This window comes from Pseudopodoces humilis, chromosome 3, assembly GCF_049639895.1.
Source record: "Pseudopodoces humilis isolate 2021_Gansu_Grassland_sample_001 chromosome 3, ASM4963989v1, whole genome shotgun sequence".
In the NCBI taxonomy this organism is placed as follows: Eukaryota; Metazoa; Chordata; class Aves; order Passeriformes; family Paridae; genus Pseudopodoces; species Pseudopodoces humilis.
Genome location: NC_142202.1, coordinates 49301106 through 49315658, shown reverse-complemented (window position 1 = coordinate 49315658; position 14553 = coordinate 49301106). Strand labels below are relative to the sequence as shown.

The 14553-nt window shown below is 37.1% G+C and overlaps 1 protein-coding gene across 5 annotated transcripts in view; it reads left to right on the top strand.

Moving 5' to 3' along the window:
• UTRN (utrophin) overlaps positions 1-14553 on the top strand; it is a 348412-nt gene that overhangs the window by 299542 nt on the left and 34317 nt on the right. For 4 of the 5 annotated variants that reach the window (XM_014263434.2, XM_014263436.2, XM_014263435.2 and 1 more), the window contains 4 exons: positions 1586-1743; positions 4134-4300; positions 6778-6889; positions 13348-13484. In XM_014263434.2, the coding sequence (XP_014118909.2) occupies positions 1586-1743; positions 4134-4300; positions 6778-6889; positions 13348-13484 (574 nt within the window). Of the gene's footprint in view, positions 1-1585; positions 1744-4133; positions 4301-6777; positions 6890-13347; positions 13489-14553 lie in introns of those variants that run through there. The other variant, XM_088052936.1, reaches the window with a different exon arrangement.

Sequence of the window (14553 nt, the reverse complement as noted above, 5' to 3'; positions counted from 1 at the left end):
AACCTTAAAATTGTCACAGAAGAACTCTTCAATCCAAAAGAAATTTTGCTAACAAAGAAAGTGTGTATCAGGTACTGTTCTTGGCTTGCAGTGGCTTTGAAGTCAGCATTTTGGGGTCCTCTGGCATGAGCTATATCACAGCTCGTTTGATATGAGTTCTTTTGATTTTGTCATTCCTTACTACTCACCTCTTGTTGAGAGAAATTTTGTCATATCTACTGAGTTTTCAGTCCTCGAGTGAAAATTGTAATGTAATTCCTGTGTATTATCAAGAAAGTCACTTGGAAAAGAAACAGGACCCCTAAACATGGGTGCTTAATACTAATTACCTGCCTTTTGATTTTTCCCTTTCTCAGACCTGGCATGTGCTTCTTCTTTTGGCTGTTTCTTTTAAGCATTTCTGAGGCGTTGGCAATCACAGGCTGCTCTGACAGTCTCAGATGGCCCTGCTAAATAATAGGCCCTGCTAAAAGCTTTGTGCTCATTCTTAGAAGTCCCCTTTGAGTACTGAAAAGCCACAATGAAGTCTCCCTGCAGTCTTCAGGCTGAACAACCCCAACTTTCTCTGCCTTACTTCAAAGTGATGGAACATCTCTCCTGTGATGAGTTTTTTGGCCTTCCTCTGGATCTGTTCTTACAGCTCCACATCTCTCCTGTGCTGGAGACCCCAGAGCTGGACTCAGTGCTCCAGGTGGGGTCTCACAGTAGCAGAGTGCAGAATCACCTCCCTCATTTTTCTTTTCATCTACCAGCACCCCCAAGTCCTTCTCCACAGGCCTGCTCTGTCCTTCATCCCCCAGCCTGAACTGATACTGAGGTTTGCCCTGACTCAGGTGCAGCACCTTGCACTTGGCCTTGTTGAACCTCACAAGGTTCCCAGGGGCCCTCTTCTTGAGTTTGTCCAGGTGTGGATGTTGTCGTCTCCTCCAGGTGTGTCAGCCACACCACTCAGCTTAGTGTCACTTGCAAACCTGCTGAAGATGTACTCATCCCTTCCTCTGTGTTATTTATGAAGATACTAAATAACACTTGTCCCAGTACAAACCCTTGAGGGACATCACTTGTCATTGTTGTCCATCAGGACTCTGACCTGTTTACCGCTACCCTCTGGCTGTGGCCATCCAACCAATTCCTTATCCATGCACCACCATGAAATCCATCTCTCTTGAATTTAGAGAGAATGATGTTATGGGGATGTTAAGGTGTCAAAAGCCTTAAAAAAAATAGTCCAGAGAAATGACATCCATAGCCACTGTCTTGTCCACTAATGTAGTCACTCTGTCAAAGAAGGCCATTGGGTTTGTCAGGCAGGATTTTTTGCTGGTGAAGCTGTGCTGCTTCAAATAACCTTCCTGTCCAGTGTTTGCCATAAGAAGCCATATAGTTTCTTTTATTTGGCCTTATTTTTCTCTTATTTGTGGTTACGAATCAAGATTAGGTGAAAGAAAACTCTTGTAAATGGGACAGTGTCCATTTGTAACCATGACAGTAATACAGAAATGAAAAGCTTGAGCTGCAGCATTATTGAAGGAAAGGAGGTGTACATGGAAATGGGATGAGATAGTGTCTTTGGTTGATGTTGCAGACCTCTTCAAGGAAGTGGCAGGCCCTACAGAAATGTGTGACCAGAGGCAGCTGGGCCTTCTGCTTCATGATGCCATCCAGATCCCGCGACAGCTTGGGGAAGTGGCAGCCTTTGGTGGCAGCAACATTGAACCCAGTGTGCGCAGCTGCTTCCAGCAGGTAAGATAAAGACCTTCATGGGAAGAACAAAACAAAACCAAACCCTCTCTGAAGTTTCCAGTTTCACTTGTACACAATGATGTAAAAAGAAGAGAGGAATATAAAAACATCCACTGAATTTCGAGCAAATGAATATGCTCCTGCAACTAAGTATGGGAAATTCATGTGACAATGCAGCTGTAAAAGATGGTTTATAGTTTAGGAGAGGATCAAACAAATTATGTTTAGCCAAAAGAATATATAAATCTTCGTGATTCTGACAGTGCTGCTCTAAAGCTGTTAAAAAATTTTGTAGCAGCCAATCATCCTGCATTGCATTGTTCAAAGCAACTTGTTACTGTGAGAAGAATATGCTTTTTCCAGCTGGAACAAGACATGATCTCAACAGAACAAGAAAATGATGTTGATAGTAATTTTTGACCTTGTGCACCAGGAAATTATTTAGCATTGTGTTACTGACAAAAGACCTTGCAGTTGCATGAAAGTTCAAGCGTAGTAGTTTAATACTGCGAGGCTTTATGCAGCAGATCAGAACATGGGATGAAGCTCTTGCAATCTGCTGTGCAGCTCCACACTAGATGCAGGGGGTTCATGAGGCTGCAAGTAGTGTCTGTCTGTTTAAAGAAGATGACAATTAAAACCAAGATGTTGTAATGAACACAACTATGACTTTTTCAAGGATGCCTGTGGCTCCAACTGTTAGCTAGTGATAGCTATAGTGCTTCAGTGCATTCTTTTTGTGAAAGCAGCTGATTTGAGCATTTGTTAGAAATTGTATATGGATTAAAAATACATCATGGTTTATATAAAATTACTGACTTGGATGATTCTGACTTTATTGAATTGGATATTAAAGATTTTAGTGAACTTTCAGAGGATCTTTTTTTGCTATTCTTTCATAGAGGTTTCTGCATTTTTGTCCAGTTCTTTGAAAAATACTGTTGTGTTAGCTTTTTTCAAGAAATATTAGATTAATTTCTGGAGTCAGACAGTTAGGATTGGAGGAGTGTTTGTCCAGGTCATGAATAATTTGGTAGATACTTACAGAAGTTGGTTTGACCAATTAACCATGTAAAGCTTCTCCTGGTGTTTTAACATTGCTGCTCCAGACAATAAGGGATGGTGCTTGACTTATCTATCACTGGCCTTGAGTGTTTTCAGTCATACCGAAATAGAGAATTCATTTATTATTCTCAGACTTTCTGTGTGACAGAGGAATGATCTTTGTCCCCCAAGGATCAAGTGCATCTCCTCTGCTATTCCATTATTGGTGGGGTGTACTAGCAAGATAATGTTTAAATATGTGATGTGTTATTATAATTATACTGATAATGAGGCTGCACTCCTCATCTCTCATGAGTAGTTCTGGTCATTAAGTTAACATAAAGAAAATGTGCAGCTGCATGTCAGTTATCTCAGCCCGGTAGAAATAAGTATTTTGTTGGTGAGGAAGAAGATGAGGAAAAAAGCCCACACTTTTTTTTTCATGCTTCTCCCTGTTAGTACCAAAAAAGAACTAGGACCATGAATATGTAAAGAAACACATGATGGAAAGCCATTGCTTTCCATCATGTGTTTCCATTTAAGAATAACTTTCATTTTAAGTTTTATTTTATTGCTTCCATTGAGCTCAGAAATTCAATCGCTGTTGTTATTGCTGACAAAGTTGATGAATACAATACCTTTATAGCTAGGCTCCTCTGGTGGTTACAACTTAAAGAAAATGTGGAAATGTGTTTGCTTGCTTCTTAAAACAGTCATGTTAATACATTACCTTTGCTGCATTCTTGCAGTGATTGCCTATAAATGGCAGATTCCTTTCTCGTTCTTTATTTTCCTGTTTGTTTTTTTGTGTGCGTGTATAATGTTTAATGTGCTAACTAGAAAGAACACCATGGGCTTAGGACACAACAAAAAAAGTGATGAGTCTTGAGGCAATCAGTACACACATGCAAACACTACTGACTTTCAGCATTTTGTCACCAATCTTAACTCAAAAGACAGCCATGTCTTCAGTATGTCTGAACTGCAGAATGTGCTTCCCTTTCATGCTCATACTCATTTTTCAAGTGCTTTCAGTTGAAAGATGGCTGTACTATGCATCCTGTTACTTCTTTACTATGTTCTCCATCTTTTTTACCATCTGTCTACTCTATCACCGCTGTTTAGTCTTCTAAAGTTTTACTGACTTGTTTTCTTTATTTTAATTGAGGCTATTTCTTGTATCCTGTAGATGATTTTGGATTAAACTGTCATGGAAAGAATTCATGCAGGTTGTTGGGGTCTTTTTTTCCATAGAATTCTAGGGAAAATCTACTAGTGGGTGTCTGGTTTGGTTTTGCTTTTTTTTTTTTTTTTTCAATTTGGATGTATTTCTTTTCTCTCCACAGAACCACAATAAGCCAGAAATAACTGTGAAGCAATTTATAGATTGGATGCGCTTAGAACCACAGTCTATGGTATGGTTACCAGTTCTGCACCGTGTGGCAGCTGCAGAAACGGCAAAACATCAGGCCAAGTGCAACATCTGTAAAGAGTGTCCAATTGTTGGATTTAGGTAAGAGGAGAGGTGATAGGTGCAATGTTTCTCTGAAAATACGAGGTGATAGGTGCAATGTTTCTCTGAAAATACCCATGTATTTAAGTCTTCCAACAAATGAAGTTCTTTCTGCCTGTTTTTCCCCTGTTTTCCTTCTTTAAGGTGGGATCTGTCACCTGTGGTGAGGCCACAGTGTGGCCTGAGCCAGTGCAGTTCTGGCTCATGCAGTGCCACTGCTAGACACCCAGAGTTCCCATGTCTGACAGAGGTACAGGGTGGGATGTCATCAGATGTTTTTGGATTGGTGGATCCAAGAGACAGCAAATGAAGTATATAAATGTGTTCTGTAAGCACAAGATCAAAAGGAGGTGATCAGTAAGAAATCATGTAGACTGTCTGTCTGCTCTCTTGCATATAAGGCTGGGGGAACTAACTTACGCCATGCAATATGAAACACCCTTCAGCATCAATCTTTTCTTGCCTGAAACAAACACTGACACATTGCTGTGATAAGACTTGCAAAGTCCCTATCTATGTCCCTGAATGTAATCTTAACTTTTGTCTTTTCAAAGAAAGGTGTGAATTCTAAAAGAAAATATTCCATGGGGAATATTCTCCATGTTATTCTTCTAAACTGTAGTTGGTACCCTTAGCAAGTATTGCTATGACTAACATGCATTTGTAAATTGACTGCTCCATGTATAAAGTGATGCAACCTCCATCTCCAAAATCTGCAGTAGAGTCTAGAGCTGGAGTTAAGCATAACTGGCTTTTTCCTCTACCGTGGCCATGGAGTCTAATGTATTATCTAGGAAAAATATAAAGCAGTCTATCATGTAAGTGCTCCTAAGATTTTTCTTTAGGTATCTAGGCAGATGAATAATTTTTGCTCATCGTGCTTTCTGTTCTCCATCTTCCTGTTATTTTAGAGGATTATAGTATGAATCTTGAGGTCAGATTCATCTTGCCTAGTTTTAGGAATGTGACTTTAGCCAATCTTATGGGATTGAGCTAGCAACCCTCTTTTTATTCTTTTATTCTAAATATAGTTGTGTGAGTATTCGAAAAAGTAATAATCTGTTCAAACTCTGTTGCCTGTCTTAAGAGGAGATTAAATTCTCTAAGTGTTTTGTCTTTATTATTGTTTGAGAAAGCATAGGGTGACAAAGCTCTAGCTCAGCTATGTTATAGTTGTCTAGTTGTACTATCCCTCGTACTGTCTGTAGGAGGGCAGAGAGACAGAAAAGACAGAAAAGAAGACAAAGACCCATTTAGAATGGGTCATTCTAAATAATTTCTACAATGAAGTTAGAGATCTGCGACAGCAAAAGCATCTAGCATCTTAGCAGAAGGTAAATGTACCCATTTAATGCACATGCTCTGAGAAAAGACTATAAACAAGTTGGATCAGCATCTTTTAAAGTGAACCTTTACATTTATAGATGCATTCTCTTGCAAAACAAAACATAAAACTCAACGGGGTAAAAATGTGGATGGGTACTGAAAGCTGCTCCCAGGAAGCAATTTAATTTAAACTTTAACTATTCAGTAGCTATTCAATTTGGTTCAGTTAGTTCATTTTAGTTTCATACAAATGATATAACCTCATCCAGTCAGTACAACCATACCATAGAAACAGTGGGCGGAATCTGGAATTGAATTGTTGATTTAGTCTAAATAAATCAATAAATCATGCTCCCAATGATTACATTTAGTACAAGGGATAGTGTAGAACTTTGCTACCCTATTTACATATACACTCTCTTAAAAAACACAGCCAAAATAAACAAATAATTGTGTATTTTTAACTGAATTTTAAATTATTCTTAAAATTAATGAATTCTTGAGAATTTAATTTCTCAAGAAATTAAAATGTGTGTAGAATTTCTGAGCATCAAAATTATTTACAAACCTTTAATTTTTGAGTAAAAACTAAAATAAACCAACCTGGTTTATAAAAGTTTCTTTGAGAAAACACATAAATAGATAGAATAAATAATCTTTTCCTCATAAATTGAGGAAAAGAAAAACTAGAGCAATATGGTTTAAAGTCAGTAAAAACCTGAAAATTATAAATTCTTCCCAGTCCATCAATGAAGCTGATACCTGTAAGATTTTCTGCATCAAAGCTACTTGGGCAGCAGGTGATTGGCTCACTATATTGATATGGAGACAGGACCTTTTAAATACTCAGTGAGGAGTGTAGTGCAGGAAGGTTCTTGGAGGAAGAGGGCTGCAGGTTTCCTGCGTCCCTGCAGCTGCTGCAGTGGTGCTGCTGTCCCTGGGCCTGCAGCTCTGATGAGTGTTAGCTATGCCTCGTTCTGGTGGTGCCCACATACACACTTCCAAGCTCTCTCTGAGCTAATCCCAGCAAACCCACTGTGTCCTTGTGTTCCTGCTGTTGAAAAGCAGGTGACAGCATTTCAGAGAGTAATTTGCTTTGTGAGGCTTAATTAGAAGTAAACCTCTAATCACTTTGTTTAATGTCCCCACAGGTACCGGAGCTTAAAACATTTCAACTATGATGTCTGTCAGAGCTGTTTCTTTTCTGGCCGTACAGCAAAGGGGCATAAATTGCATTATCCAATGGTGGAGTATTGTATACCTGTGAGTACTAATTTACTCAGTGTTTCTAATGAATAATAACCCAGATTTGAGGTCTAAATTTTTTTTTCATAATCTTTGCTACCTAGCCAGGATTTCTTTTTCATATGTTTAATACAGCTTGTATTCCTACCTTTCTCTTTCAAAGGCATCAAACTTTTCAGGTTTTTCTGATTTTATGTGGGGAATGCTTGGATTCTATACAAATGGATAGCAGTATCCACCTCTGAGAGAACTTAAACTTCACTTCTGATTGGTAAAACAAAGCTTGAATATTAAATGTAACTGCTGTTTTTGTATGCTCACATATATACACACACAATAAGGGTAAGAACATGTCAGAGAAAAAAGTTTTGTTTTACTATTGCTATACCATGGCAAGGAGTATTTAATATTCTAGTAATGCACATTAATATTTTTAGGGGGTCTTTGTTTTCAGCATTTCATGAATGCTTCATTCATGAAGCATTTGCTTGCTTCATGAAAATGTGGTTAGAAATAGGTTGTGTTTCATTCTGTTGTGTAACTGCTATTTATTGGGATACGTAAAAGTTGATGTGTAGCTGGAAAAAAATTAACAGAATTTATAGTTTCTAACCAGAGATGGTGTGAGATGTTTACCAGCAGTAGCTGGTACAAAATCAACAAGTTACAAACAAAAAATAATTTTATAACACTGTATTTTGACTAATGATGTTTCAAACACAATTTTTTAAGGAGATTCCTAGTTGTCTTTCTTAACTGAAGGAGTGGCTGGGTTGCTACATGCAAATACCACTCTCATTTTTTTAAGAGATTGTCATTTACATTCAAGAATTTAACTCAGTCAGAAATAAATAAATAGGATAATTGGTATATGCTCTACATGACAGTGGTGAAAGGTCTGCATGCTCAGAAAAATTCAGACCAGAATGTAACTAGAGCTGATTCAACAGAGCAAATTTTTAATAGTGTTACAAGATTCTGTGGCTTCTTATAATAGCAAAAATTCATTGAGTTATTTGACTCTTCTGCTGTAGTTGTTGGACTTACTACCTGTGTTTTCCCTCTCTTTTTTTTTCCTGGAGTGTCTTCTGTAACAGAATTCAAATTCTATTAAGTAGTGTTTTTACTTCATTATGGTCAGAAAAAATGAGTAATGTTAATGTACTTTCATTAATTCTATAACTAAATGTTAGGATTTTATTGATAAATTGGCATGCCAGGGTATACTCCAAAGAATATTTTTAAAGTAGATTTGTTGTTTTTTCAGCAGGTTTTAATGTTTATTATATTTTACCACATGACTTTTCTAACCTCAGGATTCGGAGGTCTATGAGTAGACATCATTAAAAAGTCACTTTTTTTTTCCTCCCTGTAAACCTCATCTTTAGTGGAAAAGAAATGTTCTTTGTTGCTGCCTATAATATGCAGAAAATTCAGAAATTGTGGTGTAAGGGGTGTTGAAATAGGTAATGCTGCTGGTCTGCAGGATAAGATATCCTTCCTGTTGAGTTAGTCAAATACAGATTACATTTGTTATGGAGTATTGTACTCTCCCTAGAATATGATGGTATATTTCTGATGAATTCCAGGTTTTGTCTGAAGCAGCAGATTTGATATCTAAGATGAATTTTCAGTTCTTGTTAAACAAGTTCACATTGTGTAACTGTGAGCCATCTCATTTACAAGTGAAGGCTGACAGACTGAAAAATACATTCTGGAAATGGCTGGGATCCTCTCTGTCCCTGGGAATAGGGATGGCTTGTGTATTATTATGAAGATTTCTCTTACTGCTGCAGAAAGAATGTAGTTTTAAAGCAATATTAGGTGTAAAATAAGGTAACATAAGGCAAAGTCCCTTCTTTCCATGATCTGTAGGAAGAATGAGATTAATCCATTATGGGATAATAAGGGGAGTAAAATGACATTCTTGATTAGACTGAATGAAGGAAGGCCAGTGTAAAAGAGGGAAAAGGAAGGAACTTGGGAAAGTTTTAGGTAGAGCAGAATAAAAGAAATGGCATTTAGGTGATGCATAAAATTAGAGGTCCAGCACCAACCCCTGTTAATTTGGAAGTTGAATATGAGAGCTGGAATTTTATTTGGGTCCTGATGTGAGTGCACTCTGCTTCCTCCATTTCTGTAAAAAGAAATGACCCATTACATGAACAGACCTGTTAGACTTCCATATGTTAGACTTCCATAATCATTACCCACATGCAATCTATTTTAACTAGTCTTATTTGGTCTAGGGATAAAGAATTGATTTCACAAAAAAGAGTCCTGTATTATTTATTCTTACTCTTTGTAATAATTCACTGTGTTTGTTATACTAATTTATTGCTAAACCTCTCTACATACTGAACTAATTTAATGCAATACATTAGTCAAGAATTGCAAATTTTTTTCATTTAGTAGAATAGCATATATGTTTAAATGGAATAGTGTCTGAAAAATAGCATAGACCTGGGTCTGTGAAATAAAAGTACCAAAGGCCACTGAAGTGTTCCTTAGAATCCATTATATTACAGCACAAGTAGCTTGAACAGAAAGAGTACATCCACTCTGCCTTTTCAACTAAATTCAAAGGCTGTTGATAAAATGTTGCTTTCTTGGCCAGTGTTGAAAAGCAGAGTACAAATATATGTACTCATTAAACTGCATTAATAAAATCTAGCTTCAATTTCTTACTGCTAATGCATATTAGTACATTTTTATTATGAATGCTAGCAATAAATAGGTTAAAAAAATGCTTCCATTACTTAAGGTGACATTTAGAACTGGAGCTTAGTCACAGATGGAGGGAAGACCATTTAGTTGTCTTCAGGTGTGCAGTTCAGTGTAGGGTTATAAAGGGATTTCTCAGAAGTACAGTAAGTTCTTATCAAATTTAAAATAATTTGGAGAATGGGTTAAGAAATATGTCCCCATTTTAATGAGTTTTGTGATATTTGTATTAGGTAAGATTTGCTTCATAATTTCAGATTAGGACCATTTACTCCACATAGCTCTATGTAGTTACTGCATTCTAATCTGTAATGCCATTTTGCATTTTCCTATCTTGCAATTTAGTTTCTTGATGCTAAAATAAAACAAAAAAAAAAATTAGAAAGGCATTATAATGAGTTATGTATTTTCTTTCATCCAGGACTTACAGATGGGTATGAGAATCATCTGAAAACATAATTCTCTCTTAAGTAGTAGAAATGCAAAATTTTTCTAGTTTATTTTTCACCCTTACATATTCTTTCTCTGAAAAGATGGGGAAATAAGACTTTTAATGTAGAATTTTACACCGATGTGTAAAAATATTGTTAGATTTTCCTACCATCTCATTTGGGAATAGTCCTACATAACTACCTACACTGTTTATTTTTAGATTTTTTTAATGGAAATCCTCTCAATAGTGGCACTTGTGTTATATTAATGTGGCTGGGCTTAATGACAGCATACATTAGTGAGGTTCACATCTCTCTGGGAATCAATTTCTCTGTATGTTAAAATAGCTAATTGGTTTTGTGTTAGATATAATAAATGTAATTAAGAGAATGATCACTTAGGTGCAGACTAGGTCCTTCTACATAGGTAAGTGCAGTGAAAGGAATAAGAATATGGGCTTCCGCTATTACTCTTTCTTATAAAAAGGGAATAGTGAGAAATAAGCAAAATTAAATATATATATATATGTATTATAAGTATTCTATACTATTTATTCATGTTTCATATATTTGTTGTAATTTTTGTTATATGTTACTTAATTTAGAGCCCTGCAGTTAGTTTATTACAATCTTGGTATTACTTTTTACTAATGAAGACTTGTTCTACTTCCAATATACTGAAAGCATACACCAACTGGGTTTTTAAGACATATATGGAAAACATATATCCACCATGCTCTTTTTTTTTTTTTTCACTGCTTTCCATGAAATCCTGGTTTCTTAATGGACTACAAGTAATTGTTCCTTAGTTTGTTGCTTATAACTCTCTTTGTGCATGGCTGGTGTATTGAAGAGCACTGATGCCAGTTTGTCCATTATTACAGATTGTAGCTACTGACATCTTGAGATGTCTTGCTACCGATGGTTTTTTAGTTGTGTGTGGCAGCCGTGGATCTGAAATGTTTCTTCCTGAACTTTGTCTTGCTCTAAGAACTGAGATTTTAAATTGAGTTTGAAAGCATGGTCTTTAGGCTGAATTTTCAGTGAAGGAAAGTAATTTTTCTTTGCTTTTGAAGTAGTTCTCTAACAATGTTGCTATTTGTACTATTGATTTGTGTGGAAATAGTCACAGTGTCATGATGTAAGGAAGTGTACAAGGTACCTGCTGGTTTTAATTTAGAAGATAGATTCTACACAACAGTGCCTGGCTATTCTTTTTTTTAAAGAAAAATGTTATAGTACATCTCCCATGGCATGATTTTGGATTGGACTGTATTTTGTGGTTATATGCCCAAAAGGGAAAAAAAAATAGAAGACATTTTTCAGAGTTGTACCTTAACCGCATATAAATCAAAATAGTTGTTTCAAATTTGGTCACATTTCACTGATTAGTATTTGCAGTGCTCAGTCAGTACACAGTCATATTAGTCTTCTTTCTGAGAATCAGGTTGCCATACCAGATAAAAAATACACCAGAGGAAAAGCCTGGCATCTCAGTAGACATTTATTTCTGCAATGTGTAGGTATTGAAATTTTCATTCCTTGGCCTTGGGGCAGTGTTCCATCTGTTGGAGTTACTGTTTTTTTGAGCCCTTTGCATTGCCTCCTGTTCCTTCTTTGGATGGTGCAGTGGTTGGAGAGGTGCTTTTTGAGAATGGTTTTGTTAACCCTCCCTGGATTCACTTTTATTAAATTTCAGGGGTCCAAACAGCCCTTGGCCACAAATTTGCTCTTTTTGTTGTCTACTTTTTAAAGCCACGTGTGAGAAACTCCTACCAACACCAGTTTGTTCCACTGTTTTTGTTGCTCATCTGATGTGCATTAGAGAGTTTGTAACTGCATATATTATAAATACATAAAAATATATAGATGAATATGGAAGTGTTTTTATGTTTTCACAGCAGAGAATAGTTTTCCTGACCTGCCTCTAGGCCACTTTGTAGTAAATTAGGAAAAAGATTACGAAACTGCAGTCTTCCTCTCTATTTTCCACATGGTTGTCCATTGGCTTTGGCACCCTTTGATGCTAACAGGCTTCTCCCAAAGCAGAGGGTACAGGACTGCAGTTTGTAGTTTGTTACAGAGGCTGGACTGGAAGTCTGTAAAAGTTTGTTGCAAATCTTCAGGTAATTCTGGAGATGAAGGGCCATGCTTTCTTTACTGCAGTTGCAAGAGAAAATGCTCAATAGTAGCGGCTGGAAGGGGATGTTCTGTTGGAGTAGTCAGCACAGTCTGAGCTCATACACTTTTAAGGCAGACTGTATAGTATTGTTTCTTCCTGCATATCTCTTTATTGCCATTTTTGCCTTGAATTTTATGTCTGTATGTATCCCTGCTTTTTTAGCAGAAGTTAGCTGAACAGTATTACCAAAGCAGTGCTGCTGTTATTGCTGTGATTATCACTGGTTAAAGGGATTTTTAAAAGCAGTTGAATAAATTTTAGTTTTGTTCTCAGGATAGGCTGGTGGGCAGGGAGGGAGCAGAGAGGAATGGGGATAAGCAGTTACCAGTTTTGGAAGAAGCTGCATCGGTCACGACCAGTCAAAAAGCTGTGGGGAGGTATAGAAGATGTTGACTGTAACTTGTAAATTTAGGCTTGTGGAATCTTGTGGCTAATCTGTGTCCTAATCTTGTTCTGTGGTAGTAAGGAGACCACTGAATCAGTCTGAGTTTGTTACTTCAGGCACTAATTTTTCTTATCAGGCCTTCCTGTGCTTTTGAAAAGTGTCTGTCCATTTTTTTGACTCTGGAATATTACAAGTAGTGGCAGAATCCTATAGGAAGAGATAGGATAATTTGAGAAAATGCTTATGAAAATCTTGCCCATTGCAGCAGAGAAGAGTTTAGCACATACCACTCCAGTCTTGTGGTAGAGTTTCTATTGTAGATCTAGAATGGGAGGCAGTGAGTATTTTGTCAAACTTCGTGAATATAGAGGGCTGTATCTTACCAACTGATTTTTGCCCTTTTTAATTTTTTTCTCAAAAATTAAATTCTTGTGGTTTTTAAGACTGGATATAAATACTTATCTGAAGACTTGAACCTGTTTCAATTTTTCCCCAATTTATAAAGTAATTGGTAAATGCATTTACTGCTGGGAATTTGCTATTATTTTCCAGTAGAAGAGAATTTTTAGGTGCATTAGCATTATTATTGTACTGTATCTCATGACACAAAAAAGGCAATTTTAGCATTACTGAAATTTTAAAGTTCTTCCTTTTATTCTTTTTCAGGACAGCACCAGTGGTATTAACCAAAAATATTGACATTTAATCAGTACTATTTAGCAGTGTCGAGTTTTATTTCTTATTTATTTTTAAGACAACATCTGGGGAAGATGTACGGGACTTCACAAAGGTGCTGAAGAATAAATTCCGGTCAAAGAAGTATTTTGCAAAGCATCCCCGACTTGGCTACTTACCTGTGCAAACAGTATTGGAGGGTGACAACCTGGAGACGTAAGTGTGGTTTATAAAGCAGTTGCTCCTCCAGTCACTGGCCTACTCTGTGAGAAACAAGAAGCTGAAATAGCCAACAAGAGTTGCAGAGCCTTGTGATATATTATTCTGTATTGTCTCACATTATTTGCAGATCTTCTCTGTTACTTTTAAAGTAACGTATTTTATGCTTAGATTTTTATCAGCATTGTATTACAAAGCCATGGGCTGTACAATGTCCATGTCAATGGACACAGCAGGTAATTTTGGCGGGGGCTGAATAGCTGTTTTACAGAGAATACTTTTGAGGAGACTGGGTTTTTGGAACTGTGCTGCTTATTTGATTATGTTAAAATTCCTGGAATTAGAAATGTCTGATTTAATTAGGGTCCCAGAGGCTTCAGAAATATTGGTGGCCTAATCAGAGAGAGCACTCTCAGTGTCTCCACGGTATTATTTGTGGTGCTGACAGAAGTGCTCCACTTTATTTACTCACTTGGCAGTTGTCAGCAAAAGGCACTCTTACAAGAGCAAAAATTAAGATGTGTTGACAGGGTGCTAGAATTAGTTTCATGGCTTGACTGTCCCTCACATCCTGGAGTCTGTGGCACAGCTGCATTGTCTGAACACTGCACCACTTAGCAACAGCCCATGCGAGGCTTCAGCAAAGATGTTCTGCATTCACACAGCGGCTCAGCGCCAGTGCCCACAGTCTAAGGGCTTTCATGACTGTAGGGCTGTGCCTTTCTTTTGCAGTAAGTAAACAAAACCTCCTCATTAGCAGTTTAAAAGGAAGTAATCTGAGAACTGCCTGATTGATGGCTTCTAAGGAAGCAATGCACATTCAGATGTTCAAATGTTACCCACCAGGGTGGTCTTCAGCTGCCACCAACACAAGAAAGCAAGCTGCTTTAATGTGATGAAAGTTTGCCAACGCTGCCAGAAATTGGAATGATAAAACTATAATCACAGGTCAGGATAAAATTCTGTCGGTCCAGTCATGTGGGAAATATACAGATAAATTGTCAGCACCATGCTGAGAAAACTCTTGGTATTGGTTCTCTGCCCTGCAGGTGGCAAAACTCAGTAA